Genomic DNA, 23,558 nt, shown 5'->3' on the forward strand with positions numbered 1-23,558 from the left:
TATTTGTTTCCCAACGACAGCTGCGGTGGAAGCGACGACGGTGACGGCGTCAACATTTGCGTTAAAAATTATACCAGTTTCTCAGAAACTACAAGTCCTAGATCAATGAAACTTGGTATATAGTTACACCTATGGATATGTTCCTAACACTGCACCGAACATGTTTATGGTAGGCGAGACATATAATTCCGCAAAATTCTTGTTCATTTAAATGTGTATATCAAGTGGGGGTTTTAAAAGTTTGTTTTGTTTAACGACACCACTAGAGCACATTTATTTATTAATTATCGGCTATTGGATGTCAAACATTTAGTAATTTTGACATATAGTCTTAGAGAGAAAACCCGCTACATTTTTTCCATTAGTAGCAAGGGAGCTTTTATATGCACCATCGGATCCCACAGACAGAATAGCACATACCACAGCCTTTGATGTACCAGTAGTGATATTCACTTAAAGTTCACGGACAGCTCAACTGTTCGGGTAACAGATTAATATATCAATAGCTGTTAGTTAGTTAGTTAGTTAGTTAGTTAGTTAGTTAGTTAGTGGTTAACAAGTGCAGTGCAATACACAGTACACTTGCTTACTGAGCTACGCATCCACTGCGAGTTGGAGCCGGTACCGGGATTCAAACCCAGCACCTACCAGCTACAAACTAGTAAAGTAGAGTAATTGTGATTACTACTTCCTTGTGGCATAACCATTACACATTAATAAAATTCTGTCTACAGAACCAAACACTTAGTATATTGAGTTTCTTCAGTGGAAAATTAAACTGCAGGTAAAAAGCATGCAGGCTGTGGGAAAGGTAAACGTCACCTGTCTGTTCATCAGTGCATTTGCCAAGAAGGTTTCCAGCAGGCAAGTTGACTGGGAAATGGCTCTTAGGAGGTATGTGGTTTAGTCTTTTGGACAGATAGTTTGACTATATTTTTCCCCAAGACTCAAATACAGGGCAAATTAGTTAATTGTAATGTGTTTGTGGTGATTATTAATAGGGTTGTTTATTTGTTTGTATTTAGATATACATGGAAGTGGTGTTGTATATTAGTGCATAATGAGGTGCTATAACTTAGGTAGATTTACTTTGTTATAAGATACTTGGGTGTGTGTATAGTATGTTTTCGGTTGTGTAACTGACCGTATTAGAGGGTTAAGCGTGATTTATGTTGTTGTGCGCCAGGAGTGAATATGGTACAAAACAAGGGGTTAAGGTTAATTTGGTTTATTGGGTTACAATAGTTTTTATAAGTGTCAGACCGGCTTGATAATGAGGTGGTAGTTTATTGCCATAATTTTATTATGTGAGCCTATTTGTAGACAATTTTGTTTCAGCCTTTTGGGTTTGAGCGTGAGCCAGAACCATGAGACGTATGTGAGCTACGAGAGCTATGATAGCTATGCTTTGCTTTTCACTAAATACGGTGTCATTGGTTTAACAAACATCTTCTCGGGAACAAAGTGTATGACGAACAGACGTTCCTTTAGAACTCCAAGATGGATTTTCATATTTCTAACTCGGGTAAAGTCGTTTTTAAAATTTTTCTTTAACAACACCACTAGGTCACACTGATTAATTTATTATCGCAATTGGATGACAAACAGTTGGTAATTGTGACATGTAGTCATTTAAGAAATGTCACTACATTTTTCCATTAGCAGCAAGGGATCTTTTATATGAACATCCCCAAAAACAGGACTGACAACAGTCTTTGATACACCTGTCGTGGGATACCAGGGCCGTAGGTAGCGGGGGGGGGGGGGGGGGGGGGGGGGGGGGAACATCCAGAAAAACATTGTACAAACTTAAAGAAAATTATCTTCTTAACCGTTTAGGGAGTTTAAGACTATTGACTACTCAGTTGCCCCCCACCCCACCCTCCCCCAATAAAACATCCTAGCTACGGTCCTGGATACTGGTTAGGTGGGCGGAAAAAGCCAAGGAGATAATGACTACTGAGTGGCTTCGGTGTTATCACCAAAGCGGTGAAACTGTGAACTATGCTCTGAGATGTCTTCTGGTGTTAAAACAGAAACCCAGTGCTGCAGCATAGCTTTCTCTTTTCAACAACACGCACCTTTCCTGGAAAATATCATACATACTACGATCTTAAAAATGCCACACAGGTCATTCCGTTGATATATTTCCCGAAATACAAGCAACATATTTAGTTCTGTCAAATAGCTCACTTTTGTTCTTGCTATGTGGTGGAACTTTGGAAAGCTTTAGTTGAATTTATAAACACAGTCATATTGTGCTATTATTTTAAAGACATACAGTTGGCTACTCCTAGGTGATGACGGAACTTCGTTGTAGAATATAATACACATAGAGAAAAATTATATGGAATACGAGGTGAAATTGAAACTTCTTGGCATTAAATATCATTTAAAGTATGTTAATCCATATACTGACAATTTTAAGTACAAATGAAAAACAAAACCTTGGTTGGTCTTTTAGAAACGTGTCAGTGAATAGAAAGGTTACTGTAATAAAATCATCAGCACTACCATTGCTAATTCAAATTCCGGACTCCCCCACCCATCCCCTGCATTCTCCACCTTAATATTTAGAAGAGCTACAGTCTATATTATTTAAGGTAGTTTATAATGGAAGAATTTATGAAATTAAGAAAAAAATAATATTAAAATAATATTAAAAAAGTACCACACGTCTTTTCCTTATTCTATAAAAATATCATGATTAAAAATCTTGTCTTTAAATATTATATCAATATGCTTTAAAAAAACCTATTATAGATGATCTGGGGAAAGTGTGTGGGAAGAACATAATATAGTACAGTATAGTCTATCTGAATGTAGAGGTTGTTGGAGGTGGGGTGAGGTGGGGTGGGTAAGATTTTTGTTAGTATTTTTTATTAGAAAAAAAGAGAGAAAAACTGTAGTTGCCGGCATATTGGTATTGTCTTCTAATTTAGCTACATACATTGAGATGGATACGTTTTATGCATGTAATTTATATTTACAACCAGACAAAAACGATGACACATTTCTTTATTGTTGCTATCATAAATTATAATAAATACATTTACTGAAATATAGTTGCTATTATTATTACTGTTATTATTTTTGTTGTTGTTGTCGTCGTTGTTGTTGTTATTAACATTATCAACAACCAATTGAAATACATGTAAGTGACAAAGTTATACATTTTATAATTGTAGTGATACTTATGTCCATGTTGATGATGCCAATGGCGTTAATGTCCATCCAAGAAATGGAAGATAGTACATCCACTTCTAGCCCATCCCAGAAAACTTGGTAAGAGTATTTAGCATGCATCTAGTTCATTCGTTAATGGACACATATTTACATTGGGTTTGTGATATTGGAAAAAGCAGCAAAACGTATTTTTATATATACATACCACAATAAGAGATTACCTAGTTGTTTTCATAAAACTGTCAGAAATACATTTGTATTTCATTTCATTTCAACTTATTTTCATGCTTATATCCAATTAATGTCCAAGCACGCTGTCATGGGTACACACCTCAGCTATCTCGGCTGTCTGTCCAGACAGTGGGTTACTTGGTTAGTGGTTAGTGAGAGAGAAGAGGGTGTAGTGGACTTACACTTACCCACTGAGCCCTTAAGAACTCGCTCTGGGTTGCGAACCCTGTACCTACCAGCCTGTAGTCCGATGGCTGAACCACTGCGCCACCAAGGCCGGTAATAAATTTGCACAAGCTAACGACATAACGCAATGGACTTTATTAGCTTGCTAGAGTACTGCACTCTCACACAGAGTGTTCAAATCCATTTAGTAGAGGTTGATGTATTGGTTACATTTAGTGCTCACGTTAGGTCTATGTGTGTTCTTACCCCAAGAAAACAATTACAACCCAGTAGGGATCCGCAAATGTTCAGTTGTACCTGGCCCACAGCCCCGGGCCGAATGAATAGCTTAACCACGACACCATCGAGGTCGGTTGTGTCTTGCTGAGATTGTTTTTCAATATATATGATGCTTTGAAACTATTACAATGAGAAATGTTTTGTTTATAAATAAACACATTTTAAGGCGTTTGCGGCCTTTTATGAAATATCCTGGATGAATATTTGTATACAGTCAACATAAAGTACTTATACTATTATATCTATAGCCAAAATGTACTTATGGTTCCTATAGTTTTATGACGGGTTTCTTCTTTCCTACAGGCCATTAACCGATGCGAATAAAAACCCGTCCGCAATATGTCAAGACTGTTATACGAAGTGTGACAAGATAAGTAAGTACACTAAAGCAAATAGTTTTGGCAAGGATATTTCAGTATTATTTCTATATGGTGGAGTGGGGGCACATAAATTACGTTTTATATCAAGGACGTAGGCCTTATTCGATTTGATGGGCTTTGAGTGCACGCTAAAAAACTGATGTCAGAACACGTCTGATGGTTTCTCAAACAGCTTTTGGTTTTTCAAAACAATTGGTTTTTTTTGCATTGCATTTCTAGTTTAGACTTTTATGATTTTGTTTGTAAATACACACTAGAAAGTAGCCATAAATAGAACAGAAAATTCTATAAACAGGTGTCACATATATTACCATCAAGTGTGTCACTGCGTGTATGTATATACAGCGTTTGTTTGTGTATGTAGGTGCGCGTGTGTGCGTGTATGTGTGTGTGCATTAGCCTAAGCTAACTTTCGATTTACTGGAGGGTAAACGGAGTGTTCAAAAGTAGATTAAACTTTTGTTCTTGATTGGCCCCAAAATATAAATTATATTTGTTGATGGGCAAGACATATTGCTTTTGACAGTAAATTTCTTTGAATTGACATTAAATGTTGAATCTTTTAGCAAGTTTGCACAAGTACCTCATCGCGAGTCTTTACATTTTGTAACTCTTGAGGCTAGCTTTCGTTCTGAATAGTTCGCATGTGTTAGCACCTTATTTAAGTTTGCAGGTTGTCGTTTACATTTAATTATTGCGAATTTAGTTATATTGATAACGGTCGGTCAATATCAATTTCTTTGGTCCATAAAACCTGATATTGCTCTCAATGACCGTCAATAATTGTTTTATTACATATTGACATCCATAAGACTCGTACAATCCTGGATTTTTGGAGGTTTGTTTTGTTGTTGTTAACAGAATCGAAATAAGCCAATGCTAATAATTTTCCGCAATACGTTCTAACTAATGAGATTTCAATTCAATTCGTATATTGCTTTAAGCTACAAGCTTATCAGCACAACATATTTACACATCATATATAAACACACAGGAGAATTAAATTAGTATATACAATGAATCACATACTTTTGATCTAACATATTAAGTAACAATACATTAAAATATATAAACCAAAACATATTAAATAAGTACAAGCATGGAAGTAATACATTCAAAGTTATAACATATGCGTCTGAAAAGTAATAACTTTTATAATATTAGACAACAGATGAGTGCCGTAACTTGTATGCCAAACAAATATATTTACCAATATTAATTAAATCTTTAGTGTTTTGTGTTTGCATCAGCTGTATATATTTAAAGACAGAAGGATTTCGTCTGTAGTATAACTTGATATATCGTTCTCTTAAGTTTTGGAATAATGGGCAAACTAGCATGAAGTGGTAGTCATCTTCAACATCGTTATTACAATGGTGACATTTTCTATTATTGCGTTCAATATTATGGTATTGTCACGGGGATTCTATAATACCCGTAACTGAATAAAACACGATTGTCCAAATATCTCTCCTAACTGTATATCTATTAGATCTCTCTGTAACGGGCGGTTATACCCTAATGCGGCTCGTCTAGGTATGATCAGAGATAAAATCTTATATAAAGTATATATTATTATAGCACGTTTAGTTCACTAGAAAACACAACAAAAACACAATACACTTTGAAATCTGTATTAACCTACGCTGACAAATGTACTGCCGCAGTAGTTAATTAACAACAACAAATAATAACAACCCAGAACTGATCACTTAATTAGTTAATCTCTAGGTGTCTAGTTTACACAATATGCTAATCACTTCACCGCGACACAACACCCACACGTGTGATAATTGAGAAACGCTTCCAGGGGAACTTAATTAATAAAGGAATTACAACTCTATTCCTAACTGGTTAATTTTTAATTAACCCTTACTACTCGTTCAATAACGTGTGATAATTGAGAAACGCTTCCAGGAGAACTTAATTAATAAAGGAATTACAACTCTATTCCTAACTGGTTAATGTTTAATTAACCCTTACTACTCGTTCAATAACGTGTGATAATTGAGAAACGCTTCCAGGAGAACTTAATTAATAAAGGAATTACAACTCTATTCCTAACTGGTTAATTTTTAATTAACCCTTACTACTCATTCAATAACGTGTGATAATTGAGAAACGCTTACAGGAGAACGTAACTAATAAAGGAATTACAACTCTATTCCTAACTGGTTAATTTTTAATTAACCCTAACTACTCATTCAATAACCTTGTAACACAGAATTTATACTGGTACCTATCACAATAAAGACAATAACCTACAGTTTACCTAGGTCCTCTAGGATGACTGGTTAAGCTTTTTATAATTATTTAGGACAGTGAGCCTACAGATTACTGCGTCAGATGACCGGCAGCACCGTCTAAATAATATTGGTATAATACAGTATTAAAATATATAAAGTCACATCAATCACATCAAGGTTATACAACAGAGCAGAAATGATATTTACCAAGTCCAAACGGACGAACGTTCCCTGGAAGCCTTCCTATGTTTCTCCCTGATATATCTAAAATCCTAGCTATTTATTCAAAACTCTCAGAGACAGCGAATATCGCCTGGGGGCATAACGCGGTACCTCACCTATCATCTGATATTTCCACCTCTCCCAGAGTCGGTATATTTTCTTAGATCGCCAGACTGGCTGTCGCCAGTTCGCTAGAGATTCCATGGTCGCGCGGAGGTATTACGTAACTACTGGCCACTTGGCCTCCACCCCTGCGCTAGGTGTATATTAGAGAAGCTCGACGACCGTCGCGCAAAGGTATCACGTAACAAGTTGCCCATCTGGGCTAAGTGCATCTGGAACTGCACACGGTCCTCTAAAACAATTAATATCGCCACAGGCGACAAGAAATTAAGAGCATGTACCGTCACACACCCCCACCTCAAAAAGGATATTTCCTCTACTCTAGGAATAGGGAAATATACTACATTAAAACAAAAAGGTGCGTTAACCGACGCATACGGGCATTTATAACACATGTAATAATAAGGTGACTACCAGTAAACGCACTGAGTCTCTGAGTCCCTGGTATACAAATAAAATATAAAAAAACAAAACAGAAATCTAGAATGTCAACACATTATCATAACGTTCAACTTCGGGACAGGGCATTGGATGTGCCCTTGATATGTTCAATGGTAATTGGATATTCTTGCAGAAGAAGAATCCACCTCAAAACTCTCTGGTTGGTGGCTTTCATTCTGTGAATGAAAGTGAGTGGATTATGATCAGTAAAGACCACCACTTGATGCACTGCCGATTTCACGTAGATCTGAAAATGCTTCAGAGCTTGTACCATGGCCAAAGCTTCCTTCTCTATAGTGGAATAGTTCACCTGGTGTTTGTCAAACTTTTTGGAGAAGAAACTTACAGGATGGTCCAGTCCATTTTCGTCTTCCTGGAACAGCATAGCTCCAGCTCCCACGTCACTGGCATCCACAGCTAGCTTGAACGGCATTCGGTAGTCTGGTGCTGCCATCACGGGAGACGAGTAGCGCATCTGCTTGAGACGGTTGAATGACTTCGCGCATTCATCTGACCACTGGAACTTCGTTTCCTTCTTTTTCAGTGTCGCACGTTTTCCAGGTTTTCTCCGATAGGCATGCTGTCGAATCAGTGTAGCGTTGGGTTCCAGGCGCACATCCTGGCTTAAGGTATTAGTAACCGTTGGAAGGTCCTGACAAATGGAAACATTGTCTTGTTTCAGCGTAGTCAACTTTTCTCGCCGGGGCCTCAAGTCTGCTAGAATCTGGCCGTTCGCCAACTTGATCTCTGCAGTCTTGACGTCATCACAGGAAATTGAGTGACTCTCAATTTGGACCGGTAGTACTGGATCTATCGGCAGTCTGTCAAAATAACCTTTTAGCAAATTGATGTGACAATACCTACTTTTCCTAACCCTATCAGGAGTGTTTATCACATACCCTGTCTCATTAACCCGTTTGTGCACAACATAGGGCCCGAAATACCTATTCTGCAATGAACCCCGTTTAATGGGAAGGTACAGCAGCACCTTATCCCCTGGTTTAAATTTCCGACTCCTAGTCTTCCTATCAAACACTGATTTTATTTTGCTCTGAGCATGGCTCAGTTGCTTCCTAGCCTTCCTATCTCTAACTCTCTTATTCATTAATACTCCCTTGTCCATATCATAACCTGACATCCGATCCTCCATCTCACCCTCTGTTAACAATGTAGTGCGAGCTGCCAACAATTTTGGATAAGCCCCCTGCTCTAGAATTAACTCTTGTCTATTACAAGGTAAATCCCCTCTATCAAACACAACTGGTTCAATTCCCCTCTGCGGGAGATCAACAGGTTCCACCACATTTAATTCCTCAGTTGACGTATCTACCATTTTACTGATAACCTCATCCACTCCAATTTCATGGCTCACACACGTATCAGACAAATCACAAATATCCTCTGGGTCTCGTGTTACCCCAATGGCCATAGCCCTAGTCATTACACACGCAGGATATCTAATCTCATCACCCTCACTCTCTTCTATTGGTAAAGGGCTGTCTTTAATTAACAATTTGTCACATTTCGGCTGACAACACTGACTAGTCAAATCATTACCCAACAAAACTCCTATGTTTTTAACAGGCAAGTCCTTTACAACACCCATAACGACTGGTCCCGTCACAAACTTTGAACACAAGAAAAATTATGTAACCGGACAACCATTTTTTCTCCATTAACTGAGGTTAAAGCCAAATTACATCCTGTATCTGAATTTTCAATACCAGCTAAACACTCTGACGTGATAAGCGACTGACTACATCCAGTTCTCTATAGATTGATATTGCCTTAGGACTCAATTCTTGTTTCACATCACAAACCATACCAGTGGACACATCATACGGGTTTACTTTCTCTGCCAAGGGACTAACCATTAACTCGCTCGCTAACGGAGTTGACCTCACTAAACCGACCACTTGCGCATTATCGCGTTTCTTTTTAAAACAGTCCCCGACAAGATGGTTATCCTTTTTACAGTAACTGCAAAGTGGACGAAAAGTTCGTGCATTGGCTGATAATGCAGGCTTATCCTTACTTTGCCCACCAGGTGCATTCCTTGCCTGACTAGCTGACCAACTAGATGACTCTCCCCGATAGTTACTTTCCCCGGAAAAACCTGGCTGAAATTTCTTCTTATCACCCTGTTGTATAGAGCTACCCTGTACTGCCTGAGCCTTGTGTATTAACAGGTAGTCATCTGCCACTATGCCTGCCTCCTCTATCTTTTTGACATCACGATCCTCTAAATGAATACGTAAGCTAACTGGTAATCCATTTTTAATGTCCTGTAAGATCAACAACTCCCGTAACTCGGTATATGACTCTACCTGATGAGAAACCACCCATTTATCAAACATCCCTGCCTTCTTAGCCACAAACTCACTATAAGACTGACCCTGCGTTTTTCTCAACTCGCTATACCGTAAACGATAATCCTCAGGTCGTAATTCATACGCCCTCAACACTGCCGCCTTAACTAGGTCGTACTGACTTGATCGCTCATCACTCATTGAATTATAAGCTACACTAGCCTTCCCCTTAAACTTAGACACGGCTAACAATGTCCACTTAGACTGCGGCCAATTTAGCTGCTTAGCGGCCCGTTCAAAAAGTTGGAAGAACATATCTACCTCCAGATCGTCAAATACAGGCACTGATTTATAAGCCTTCGACACGTTAAAACCATTTTCCTGCCTCTCGTCTAACTTCTTCAGTATTCAACTTTAACTCATGTTCCACTTTTAATTTTTCTAACTGGAATTCTCTATCCCTCTTCTTTCTCTCTATCCCTATCTTCTCTCTCTCTCTCTCTCTCTCTCTCTCTCTCTCTCTCTCTCTCTCTCTCTCTCTCTCTCTCTCTCTCTCTCTCTGTCCCTCTCTCTATCTTGCCTATCTCTATCTCTATCTTCTCTATCTCTAGCTCTATCTTCTCTATCCCTTTCTTTTTTTTCTCTCTCTCTCTCTATCCCTCTCCTCTCTCTCTCTCTCTCTCTCTCTCTCTCTCTCTCTCTCTCTCTCTCTCTCTCTCTCTCTCTCTCTCTCTCTCTCTCTCTCTCTCTCTCTCTCTCTCTCTCTCTCTCTCCCCCCTCTCTCTATCTAATGCACGTTCTTCTCTTTCGTACTCAAGCTTTTTAAAAGCTAATTGTTGTTCCACACTTAACTCATTTATCTCTATCTCTCGAACAATCTCACTGTCTTCCATAACAGGACTATCACCAAAAACTTCCTGGATAATAATTGTCCTTATATCACCTAAGGTTTTAGCTGATGTTAAATCAATTTCTCGCTCAACCGCGATTTCAACTAACTCGGCCTTACGTGCTCGCTTAATCTCCACTTCACTGAGCGTAGGCCTATCCAGCAAATTCTTATCCATGTTTAGATATGACGCACTTATTATTAATTAATTTTCTAGTGAACAACGTTGCTACTTCTAGTTAATTTGTAAAAATAATTTATAAAGCCCCCATTTACAAACAATACTTTTTTAAATATGCATATCCCGTTTCAGATCCCGGACGAGCCCCCAATTTTCTACTTCTGTCACGGGGATTCTATATTACCCGTAACTGAATAAAACACGATTGTCCAAATATCTCTCCTAACTGTATATCTATTAGATCTCTCTGTAACGGGCGGTTATACCCTAATGCGGCTCGTCTAGGTATGATCAGAGATAAAATCTTATATAAAGTATATATTATTATAGCACGTTTAGTTCACTAGAAAACACAACAAAAACACAATACACTTTGGAATCTGTATTAACCTACGCTGACAAATGTACTGCCGCAGTAGTTAATTAACAACAAATAATAATAACAACCCAGAACTGATCACTTAATTAGTTAATTTCTAGGTGTCTAGTTTACACAATATGCTAATCACTTCACCTTGACACAACACCCACACGTGTGATGATTGAGAAACGCTTCCAGGAGAACTTAATTAATAAAAGGGATCACAACTCTATTCCTAACTGGTTAATGTTTAATTAACCCTTATTACTTGTTCAATAACGTGTGATAATTGAGAAACGCTTCCAGGAGAACTTGATTAATAAAGGAATTACAATTCTATTCCTAACTGGTTAATGTTTAATTAACCCTTACTACTCGTTCAATAACGTGTGATAATTGAGAAACGCTTCCAGGAGAACTTAACTAATAAAGGAATTACAACTCTATTCCTAACTGGTTAATTTTTAATTAACCCTAACTACTCATTCAATAACCTTGTAACACAGAATTTATACTGGTACCTATCACAATAAAGACAATAACCTACAGTTTACCTAGGTCCTCTAGGATGACTGGTTAAGCTTTTTATAATAATTTAGGACAGTGAGCCTACAGATTACTGCGTCAGATGACCGGCAGCACCGTCTACATAATATTGGTATAATACAGTATTAAAATATTTAGTCACATCAATCACATCAAGGTTATACAACAGAGCAGAAATGATATTTACCAAGTCCAAACGGACGAACGTTCCCTGGAAGCCTTCCTATGTTTCTCCCTGATATATCTAAAATCCTAGCTATTTATTCAAAACTCTCAGAGACAGCGAATATCGCCTGGGGGCACAACGCGATACCTCACCTATCATCTGATATTTCCACCTCTCCCAAAGTCGGTATATTTTCTTAGATCGCCAGACTGGCTGTCGCCAGTTCGCTAGAGATTCCATGGTCGCGCGGAGGTATTACGTAACTATTGGCCACTTGGCCTCCACATCTGCGCTAGGTGTGTATTAGAGAAGCTCGACGACCGTCGCGCAAAGGTATCACGTAACATGTTGCCCATCTGGGCTAAGTGCATTTGGAACTGCACACGGTCCTCTAAAACAATTAATATCGCCACAGGCGAAAAGAAATTAAGAGCATGTACCGTCACAGGTATATTCCTCTTTCAATTTCCAAGTCGAGGGATAATAATCTTAATTTGGTTATGTACTTTTTATAGTGGGCGGGTATGTGCTTACACACATAAAATTGCAGAGTAACGTCACGTAATCCTATGCAATGGCGTAGGGAGGTGCCAAAAAGTGGGTAGCGAGCGCGCGCACACACACACACACACACACACACACACACATACATATATATATATATATATATATATATATATATATATATACATATACATATACATATACATATATACATATACATATATACATACATACATACAATGTGATAAATCAGAACATACATGTATACTGAACAGTTACCGATTACCTTCAAATGCATTCTTTATTCGTAACATAAAATCCAGGAAGTCTCGAATCCAACTATGTTTCGTTGTATCATGACCATGTACGTTTCTAAATCTGACAGATATTCCTTACAAAATGTGACGAGTACTGACAGCAAAGCGGGTTTTTTTTTTACAAGTTTGTGGTTGTTTACATTAAAATTAGCAATTAAAGTTGCATTACGTTACATACTCATTAATTGGATATAAGTTTTTATCTTCATTGTTTTTATGGTCAAATCTCTGAGGGCAATACCATTTTTGATCGGACCGGTGGGACCGACAGAGGGCAATATCACTATTTATGGAAGAGCATGTGCCTAGTTTTCGATTAATAAGAATACAGATATATTCTCATCATGTCATAAATATACACAAATAAGTACAAAATAAAAAATATATATAAGGATTATCTATTATTTGTGTTACGTTCATCGGGGTATGAAAACAAAATCATCCGCCAACTGTGTGAATCGGTGAAACCGTTCTCACAGAAATTTGCGGATTATTTATTATTATTTGTTGGGGGGGGGGGGTGGGTTTCATACCCAGATGAACGTAAACTAAATAACAGACAATACTTATACATGAAATTAAATTTCAAACATACTTACTAATAATTATTCTAAAGGTCATATTTTATTTTGAATTCAACAATAACGCTCAGGAAGACAAACTGTATCGTCAATAATATTTGTATTCCTAATAATTGATATTCACGATACAGAAGGAAGGAAATGTTTTATTTAACGACGCACTCAACATATTTTATTTACGGTTATATGGCGTCGGACATATGGTTAAGGACCACACAGATATTGAGGGAGGAAACCCGCTGTCGCCACTTCATGGGCTACTCTTTTCGATTAGCAGCAGGGAATCTTTTATATGCATCATCCCATAGACAGGGTGACAAATACCACGGCCTTTGATATACCAGACGAGGTGCACTAGTTGGAGCGAGTAACAACCCAATGGGCCCACTGATGGGGATCGATCCTAGACCGACCGCCCATCAAGCGAACGCTTTGACGATACTAAAAAACACATGGGTAATAATCTCTTTATCATATAATTTTCAACTTAATACAATTTGTTTTTGTAAACTGTGCATGCAACTTTAATTCCAATCAGCCATTACTCAATATTCAAATGACGTATGTATATATGACGTTGTGTCTTTTTTAATAGGAATGTCGTCAACTTAGAATAACGTCATTTTGAATACCCTTGCAAACAAACTTGATTTTCGTTTTCAGAACGCTGGGCAGCTTTCATTATAAATTTGCTCTTAAACCTTTTTATGTAATGATTGTTAATGCATACGTCAATTCTGGTGTGTCGCCGTAGTATGTTTGTTTACATTAAACGTAAAGCTGTTACCTCATTAATTTACATCTTATGTGCAAAGTCATCATCATCACTTTTGAAAAATGTACATGAGTGTCGTTTTGTAATAAACTGAAATAATTCCGTTTGTTTGTTAAAACTGATAAAAGTTGGAATGGGAATTTGTTGCCCATGTCCTTTTGAGCATTGACAATGATTTTGAGATGTTAATAAGCAACATAACAATAACGTTTATTACAAAACGGCATTTTAAGCGCTATTTCTCCAAAAACGCACTTAACGCACTTATAACAATATGGGTAATTTCCCAAGTCTGTGGATCGCCAAACTCATGAAAAAATATGCCAAATGTGGTCTGGTGGTACATATGTCGGCCCCAAGATTAACTTAGAGTAGATTAGAATTTTTTTTTTAATTAAATATTGTTTTATTACAATTCGCCACTTTACTGTGGGATGGTGCATATAAAAGATCCCTTGCTGCCAATAGAAAAGAGTAGCCCATAAAGTGGCGACAGCGGGTTTCCTCTCTCAATATCTGTGTGGTCCTTAAGCATATGTCTGACCCCATATAACCGTAAATAAAATGTGTTGAGTGCGTCGTTTAAATAAAACATTTCTTTCTTTTTCTTTCTGAGTTAGTTATTGTTTGTTCAACTTTGTTATTATCAGAAGGCGAAGTGTTCATAATGCAGGACGTGTGCTAGGCAAATTTAGAGAGACAGGAGGTAAACCTCTGAAGCTATTCAATCGTATGCTTTTAGAGAGACAGGAGGTAAACCTCTGAAGCTATTCAATCGTATGCTTTTAGAGTGACTAGCTACCTACATGTTAATAGTTTTACCTGTTCCCGATCAAACTGATGAAAATAGTAAATAATACAAATACTAATAAGAGACTAGTCATGGTGAAAATGTATAAAACTTGTGTCATTTTGTTATGTTATTTATTTTCAGAATGCAGTTTAAAGATTAAGAAAAGTTATATTGGGGTAAAGTGTCCGAAGAAGAATTTGAATGTTTCTGATGTTTGTCAGTGAGTAAAATATTGATGATGCAAAAGTTTTATTCCAAATTCTAGAATTTGAGTTGGGATATGTTTACGGTGAATGCTACACGTTTTGATTACAGTTAGAAATTATTTCAAGCGAAGGCTTTTGATCACTAATAAACACGTTTTTCACGATGGATAATTATATGTCCTAAATGAATTTTAAAATAATTAGGAAAACGAATAATTGTGGTATGTGTTTCTTCCTTCGGTGCACAGCTCCGGGATTTAGCTTCACTGGAGGATGCGGGATTATACAGTAGAGTTGATATAAAGTGCTCTTATTGGTAGTAGTAAGAGGGAATTGTCCTCGTAGCTCAGTTAGTAGAATGATGTACTCTAATCCCTTCGCTGGATGTAGAGTTATGTGCAGTGAAATTACATGCTGCTATACGTTGTAATTCTATTGTATTGACAACTTTGCCTTTTTCTCCTTTTTTCAAAATAGATTATAAAGCGAAATGTTTTGTTTATAAACAGTAACATATTTTCTAGAGTTTGTCAGTCTGTGGTCTTTTATGAAATAGACAAAATATAATTACGGTTCTTATAGTTTAATGATGTGTTTGCTCCTTCTTATAGGTCCTTCACCAAAGGGAATAACAGCCAGCCAGTATCATGTCAAGACTGTTATACGAAGTGTGATGACGAGACAACGAGTAAGTAGTGTTGACAAGGACATATTTTTATATTAAAATATGGTGGCGGTGGGGGTACATTTTATATCAAAGGAGGTAGGTCTTATACGATTTGATGGGCTTAGAGTGTATGTTAAAACGCCGTTGTCAAACCCAGTTTTATCAATTCTGAACCAGAATTTAGCATTGCATTTCTAGTTAAGACTTTTATGATTTGCTGTAAACAGACATTAAATGTTAATGGCAACACAAAATAACTTGTGCATTATCTTGTAAATGAAACTCATATTTAAAATTATCAGAAAGAAAAAACAGTATTTAGTTTAGTGAAACACGGCATTTTGTGACTTTTGGCATAACATTACAAATTACACGAATTAAAAACAATATATTCCTTATACCGTAAGTGTAGTAAAAGAATATCTTTGTTAAGAATGTCTGTTTTAAAAACAGTCAACAAATCTGAACAATAAACCCATGTTTTTAATATTCTTGTTACTTGTTTTTTTGAAGGCAATGTGTTTATAATACAGGGCGTGTAGAAAACGCTAGTTTTTAAAGTGATCTCTAAAGTTGTGTCTCACTACATATTAATGTCTCCATCACCCGACCACCGACCCTCTTTCCCCTATACCCGATCTACTTATAAAATTAAAATGTATGTTCTAGATAGGTTAGGTGAATAATTGTAAACTTGTGCCATTTTGTTATCTTATTTATTTTCAGAATGCAGTTTAAAGATTAATAAAAGTTATATTGGGGTAAAGTGTCCGAAGAAGAATTTCAATGTTTCTGATGTTTATCAGTGAGTAAAATATTGATGATGCAAAAGTTTTATTCCAAATTCTAGAGTTAAGTTATGATATGTTTTCTGCAAATACTATACTACGGACACACAATTATATATTACCAGGGGATGAGTTTCTTTATAGGGAATCAGAAACAAATAGTACACTACGGACACACAATTATATATTACTAGGGGATGAGTTTCTTTATAGGGAATCAGAAACAAATAGTACACTACGGACACACAATTATATATTACTAGGGGATGAGTTTCTTTATAGGGAATCAGAAACAAATAGTACACTACGGACACACAATTATATATTACTAGGGGATGAGTTTCTTTATAGGGAATCAGAAACAAATAGTACACTACGGACACACAATTATATATTCTAGGGGATGAGTTTCTTTATAGGGAATCAGAAACAAATAGTACACTACGGACACACAATTATATATTATTAGGGGATGAGTTTCTTTATAGGGAATCAGAAACAAATAGTACACTACGGACACACAATTATATATTCTAGGGGATGAGTTTCTTTATAGGGAATCAGAAACAAATAGTACACTACGGACACACAATTATATATTACTAGGGGATGAGTTTCTTTATAAGGAATCAGAAACAAATAGTACACTACGGACACACAATTATATATTCTAGGGGATGAGTTTCTTTATAGGGAATCAGAAACAAATAGTACACTACGGACACACAATTATATATTACTAGGGGATGAGTTTCTTTATAGGGAATCAGAAACAAATGGGGCTTAAGCTGCACATTTCGGAGATAACGGGCAGCGTCTATGACTGTCCTAGTTCCGCACAAATAGTGTCATGCTAGTACGACACCGCACATGTTTCCAGCACAATGGTAGTTGGTATACTGACACTAGTTCCGCACAAATAGTGTCATGCTAGTACGACACCGCACATGTTTCCAGCACAATGGTAGTTGGTATACTGACACTAGTTCCGCACAAATAGTGTCATGCTAGTACGACACCGCACATGTTTCCAGCACAATGGTAGTTGGTATACTAACATTAGTTCAAGTTAAACTACAGGAATTTACTTGCCAGATGAACCAACATTGTATCACAACAAACACTCACATTTATCACCAATGGCAGGACTTGTGGTAGTAACTGCTCTATAGTTAGGTTCACCCGAACCTTTAGGTTCCATTAGACAAAATAAATTTATATTGTAACCATAGTAACAATTCTTAACCAAAATAACAGAAACAATATTTCAAACCTCTGGGCCAGTATACATGCACACAGACAGTGTGGTACCTCCCATTAATAATTGCTCAAAGAAACTGCTGTCACGTATCGTTTTAAGCACTTACAGGCAGTTTGCAGTACCAATCCTCTGATCGGCACAAAATGCCAGTTGAAATGTGTATTGCCCCCCCCCCCCCCCCCCCCCAGTTGTTAACAAGAACAAAATGGTGCTAGTGTAATAAGAGTTGATGTAATAAAAGCTGTGGAACTCATTGAGTATATGTCATATAACCAGTGTTACATGTATCCACCAATCACAGCTGTGGAACTCATTGAGTATATGTCATATAACCAGTGTTACATGTATCCACCAATCACAGCTGTGGAACTCATTGAGTATATGTCATATAACCAGTGTTACATGTATCCACCAATCACAGCTGTAGTTACGTTTACTCCTTAAACATCTGAACTCTGATCTGGGAACCGGCCTCGGTGGCGTCGTGGCAGGCCATCAGTCTACAGGCTGGTAGGTACTGGGTTCGGATTCCAGTCGAGGCATGGGATTTTTAATGCAGATACCGACTCCAAACCCTGAGTGAGTTCCCCGCAAGGCTCAGTGGGTAAGTGTAAACCACTTGCACCGACCAGTGATCCATAACTGGTTCAACAAAGGCCATGGTTTGTGCTATCCTGCCTGTGGGAAGCGCAAATAAAAGATCCCTTGCTGCCTGTCGTAAAAGAGTAGCCTATGTGGCGACAGCGGGTTTCCTCTAAAAAAATCTTTGTGGTCCTTAACCATATGTCTGACGCCATATAACCGTAAATAAAATGTGTTGAGTGCGTCGTTAAATAAAACACTTCTTTCTTTTTTTCTGATCTGGGAATCACGTGATATGGTACATTACAACCTTTACCCCGCCGAATGTTATTTGGTTTAGTACTACCTATAGAGAATGGCATTTTCCCAGTCTCCTGCCATTGTAACATGTTTCCAACTGATAGAACATTTTAACCATTAAAAATGTATTTTAAATATTTTCTTGTTTAGAATATCACTGTTTGTATATCCAATATGTCTTTTTAGCTCAAATTGGATTTTACATCTCAATAATTTTGTACGTAGAAAAGATATATTGAAAATAAAATGAGGTTCAGCTAGTACTACAATTAAGACGATCAAACATCGTTTGAATATATAGGCATTGAAAGTCGAAACAAGAAAATGTATGATTACTATGCAATCAATCGTTAAAAAGTTCTATTAGTCGAAAAGATCTTAGAAATGCAACAAAAGTCGGACAATCAATTTAACAAACAAACAGTTTATATAGAACTCTTCGACATTTTAAACATGCAAAACATTAGAGCATGCGTGTACAATTTTATAGCGTTTTAAAACTGCCAAACCCAGTTTAAATCACATTGCTAATTGCAGGTAACGATGTTTGCTTTGACGTTTATATAAAACTTTGACCCTGTTATCAATATATATTTCCACTTTTCTCATTAAATATTTTATTTCAAAAGAGCCAAAGAGCTTAATCACGAGGGTGATAATATTGGTATTCTTAATTACAGTGCACCTGTTATATAAATAAAATGTCGCTGTAAAAACAAATATATTACTGAACTTTGAAAATTAATATTAATTTTGTTGCTAAATATTATTTTCAGATTAGTTTGTACTACCTACTGCTTAAAGGCAGTCAAGCAAGCATCATTCAAATGTAAGTTATTCGTGTAGTAGTTACATTTTAATCTATTTTAGGAATATATAAGTATTTTACAAATAAATGTTACTTTATTTTAGCAGTGTTCAGAAATATAAAAACAAAATGATTGGCTTAGTGAAGGAAATTCGTTTATCCAGTGAAGATATAAGCGTTGAAAATCCTATCTTTGCTATATGATCATAACTTTGTAAGGATTTCGTTCAACGTACCGGTATTCTATGGCTTTTACACAACACATACTGGATTGAGCACAAGTTATGCAATTTACGAGGTCCTCTGCTAAAACTAATAATATAATATCGGTAGCTGCAATTTTTTTAACAAAAACAAACTATTAAAAATAAAACGAATAATGTAAACAAAACGTGAAGGGTTTTCAGTTAAAATGCAATTTTTCACCAACAAAAAAATATTATTTTAAACAAAACAAATGGGGGTTTCAGTTACTTTTACTTTGACTGTAATATTTGTATTTCACTGCTTTGTCTCACAATACAACCAACCCTAAAACCATCACCTACTTCTTCATCTACTTCTACTAAATATCCATCTGCATCAACAGCATCTACACAATCTACAACGTCGTCAGTTAGCTACCGTGCACGGTCATCTACGCCATCGAGAACTGAAACATCAACTGCCAGTACATCGGTGACTTCTATATCAACACATCGTACAACACCGGTGGCAACCAGTCACAGTTCACCTCTGTCTACAACAACGTACACATCGACACCAGTACCCCAGGGCCTAGCTAGTGGTGAGAGTAATACTTTCCTTGATTTAACAAATCGTTGAATTAATAACGGTCTGGCGTTCGTTAAACAAACATTCCTTTTTCCTTTCTTTTTAAAGAGCCATCAAAAAGTGCCGTGGTCGGTGGTGCTGTTGGAGCTGTGCTGGGTCTGGCTGTCATCGTAGGTCTAGTTCTACTCGCGGTGTGGACAATTCGACGAAGAAATGCGTACGTATTTACGTAGATATACAAATTCGCTACTCGCCATATTCATTTGCGTTCCATAATTTGCATTATCTTCAGACTTTTTAGGACCAGAACCCATTGCCCCATCTTCTGCTTGAACGTTCGTCCAATTTGGTAGAAATGGAAACTTGCATAGCAATTATATATAAATAAAGGATATGCCAGCTATTTACTTTCTGCAAACACATGGGACCTGAATGTGTAAATCACTTGCTGATAAAGATGTTTAGAGATTATGTCCACTTGTATTTCACCTTGACTGATCCATCTCATATGTTTACATTGACATCAAATAAATTCTTTATCTACGTCTCACCTTGTGCACTGAATAAAAACCGAGTTCACCAATAATAATACAATAACACAGCGATAAAGTATTCGAGCCCTCCTATGGAGTTAAAGAGTCTTTAGTACTATTATTTTAATAGTTTACATATGTCTTTTTCAATAAAAATATTTTTAAAGTTTTGTGTTTACAAGAAATATGTGTTTCAGCCGATGATTCAGGCATAAACGTTCTAGGACTTTAACTCAACTATTTATCACACATATAGATTTTATGAAAGTAATAAAATTATGAAATTTTAATATAATGGAAATCTCACGAAATAATATGTTAATTATTTCAGGAGACATCACAAAGATGGCACTCGGGAGTCAAGAGAATACACGGGCGGACACGATCAGGTGAAAATGTTTAACCCGCATAATTCACTAATCAGATGTAGTCTATCAATAGTTTAAAAGTAAAATGCATATGGATTTATATTCCATAGTTTATTACAATAAAAACGTCCATTACAATATGGTGTTTAAGACGTCTTTACAAATTGTCAAAAGTAACATATTTATGTGATCTAATTTCTCACTTGTGTATTTACATTCTGTTTTTTAAATTATAACAAGAGTACCTGTGAGGTATATGATGTAAAGCATCAACAAAGGTTGCCCACAAATATTTTGAGCTAAACAGTTATAAAATTTAATGTGTTCATAGTTTGTTGTCATTTGTTAATATCTTTCTTTTCTTTTAACTTGAGTTTCGTGCTTATATCCTAATAACGTTCAAGCACGCTGTCGTGGGCACACACATCAGCTATCTGACAGGGAGGTAGTATTGAGTGACAGAGAAGTCGGCGTAATGGTCTCACACCTCTACATGTAACAGTGTTCTGTTAAAACTCACTTTGGCTGCGAGCCGGTACCGGGCTGCGAACTCAATACCCACCAGCCTTACGTCCGACCGATTAATCATTATGCTGTAACTTCTGTTTTCAGACGCACGCTGATGGGGTTGAGAACCAGACCTATCAGAACGACTATCAACATCGACCATACATTAAAACCTACCCACTCGGGATACCGGGCGACGACGGAAACACCCAAAACGAATGCCCGACTCTAGTATCATGGCCACCTATGGATGAGATGTACAACAAACTAGGGGAGGTAACTGACGATGTGAGTGCGTCTCACAACGTTTACAACAGAATCAACATTTCCGGTGTGACGACGTCAACTGGATCGCCTTGCCTAAAGTAACAACAACTGTCACCAACTCGTCGGATACCGAATATAACACACTAAAAGTCGATGAAAACATTGCAGGCTAGGCTAGCACGCCCAATGAGTATTTTACCCTGGAAGACAGCACCGCAGCCGCTATTAGAGAAACAGACGAAATTCCTAATGAGTATTTTATCCTGGAAGATAACGCAGCAGGTGGCATCAGGGACAGCATAGCAGACAACTCTGAAAATTAGTATTTAACCCTGGAAAAGAACGTCGCAGCCACTATTAGAGATAGCATAGCAGAGAAAATTTAAAATGAACATTTTACCCTGGAAGATAATGGAAGAAACTGGAGAAAAAAATATCATCACAAAATGAATAGTTTTCCAAAACAATCCCTTGAGGCTTATGGGTAATCTATGATAAATATAGAAATTATACTACAGAAAGGTTTTAATAAGTAAACAACTTGGCATTGTACTGAAAATATTTGTAGAGTTTCTTTGAAAAACCCGAAAAGACGTTTGCTCGGTCAAATAGATGAATTTGTTTATCTCGGTGGCCTGAGACTTATATTTAGATAATGTTTTATTTATGCATGTTGACATTTTTTATTTTTTATTTTCTTTTCTTTCTCTTTAACCCTTAACGAACTGTATACGGGACTGAATTGAAATCAAGACACATAATCATGGCTTTGTTTTATTATCCCTTGGACTTCGTTTAGTACTCACATTGTGGATTTAACATTGTGGATTTAAGATTGTTTTAACAATTGTATTATATTCGTATAAACCTCTTATTTCTACCACTACAAGTATTAGCCATTAAATATATGTCTTGGAAAGACCTCTGGCGACGTCACATATGTGTCCACGATAGGCGTACTTAAACAGTTTTTTGATGGTACCACAAATTACCTACACCACGATTAACCCCAGTCCTGGACGGACTACCGAGAATTGTGTGTGTCCAGGACAGCTTATTTGAAGGACGAAGCCATGAAACATTAAATGAAATGCAGTCAAATTATGGTTTTAAAAAATCAACAACAATTGTGCTAATATGTTGGTCTAGATTACACTCGGTATTGCCATCAACTCTATAGGACGAATGACTTTACAGTCTTACATATTAGATAGATACCTAAACATATACTGATAACTAGCACTGGATTGAACCTCTACAAAAGATGAATAAGAAAACCACGTGTTTGTAATTAGTTAAATTGTAAAGTTATTTTATCACTTTTGTTTACTCCATTGAATTAGACTTGTGTACCTGATTAATCAAATAGGTATATTTAATGGAACCATTTCATTATAAAACTTACTTTTAAAATTTAAAATACTATCTGTCGAAGAGTAATGATTAGAGGTTTTTTCCCGTTGTATTAAAAATTGCAATACATGTATTTATTCAGTTGTATTAAAATAGTTTCTAATTCTTATTGTGTGATGTTGTATATTATAATATTTCCTTCTAACTGTTGTCTTGTCGTTACGAAGTAAAGAGGTGAGATATAGGTATTTGTTTCCCAACGACAGCGGCGGTGGAAGCGATGACGGTGACGGCGTCAACATTTACGTTAAAATTTAGATCAGTTTCTCGGAAACTACAAGTCCTAGATCAATGAAACTTGGTATATAGTTGCACCTATGAATATGTTCATAACACTGCACCGAACATGTTTATGGTAGGCGAGACAT

At 36.7% G+C, this 23,558-nt stretch overlaps 1 protein-coding gene across 2 annotated transcripts; it reads left to right on the forward strand.

Annotated features, from left to right (window-relative positions):
• Nucleotides 1–1,383: 1,383 nt before the first annotated feature.
• On the forward strand, nt 1,384–22,170 carry LOC121369375. 2 transcript variants are annotated; one of them, XM_041494432.1, is made up of 11 exons: nt 1,384–1,525; nt 3,189–3,285; nt 4,186–4,256; nt 14,858–14,936; nt 15,534–15,610; nt 16,316–16,394; nt 19,297–19,349; nt 19,918–20,115; nt 20,211–20,319; nt 20,967–21,024; nt 21,616–22,170. In XM_041494432.1, exons 1-11 carry the CDS (start codon nt 1,501–1,503, stop codon nt 21,877–21,879), a joined length of 1,110 nt encoding a protein of 369 aa, XP_041350366.1. In that variant the 5' UTR covers nt 1,384–1,500; the 3' UTR covers nt 21,880–22,170. The 2 variants fall into 2 exon arrangements, with proteins under 2 accessions (XP_041350366.1, XP_041350368.1); XM_041494434.1 differs by lacking the exons at nt 14,858–14,936; nt 15,534–15,610 and having other exon boundaries at nt 1,385–1,525.
• The last annotated feature ends 1,388 nt before the right edge of the window (nt 22,171–23,558 follow it).

The sequence above is a fragment of the Gigantopelta aegis genome, chromosome 3 (assembly GCF_016097555.1).
Source record: "Gigantopelta aegis isolate Gae_Host chromosome 3, Gae_host_genome, whole genome shotgun sequence".
NCBI lineage: Eukaryota > Metazoa > Mollusca > Gastropoda > Neomphalida > Peltospiridae > Gigantopelta > Gigantopelta aegis.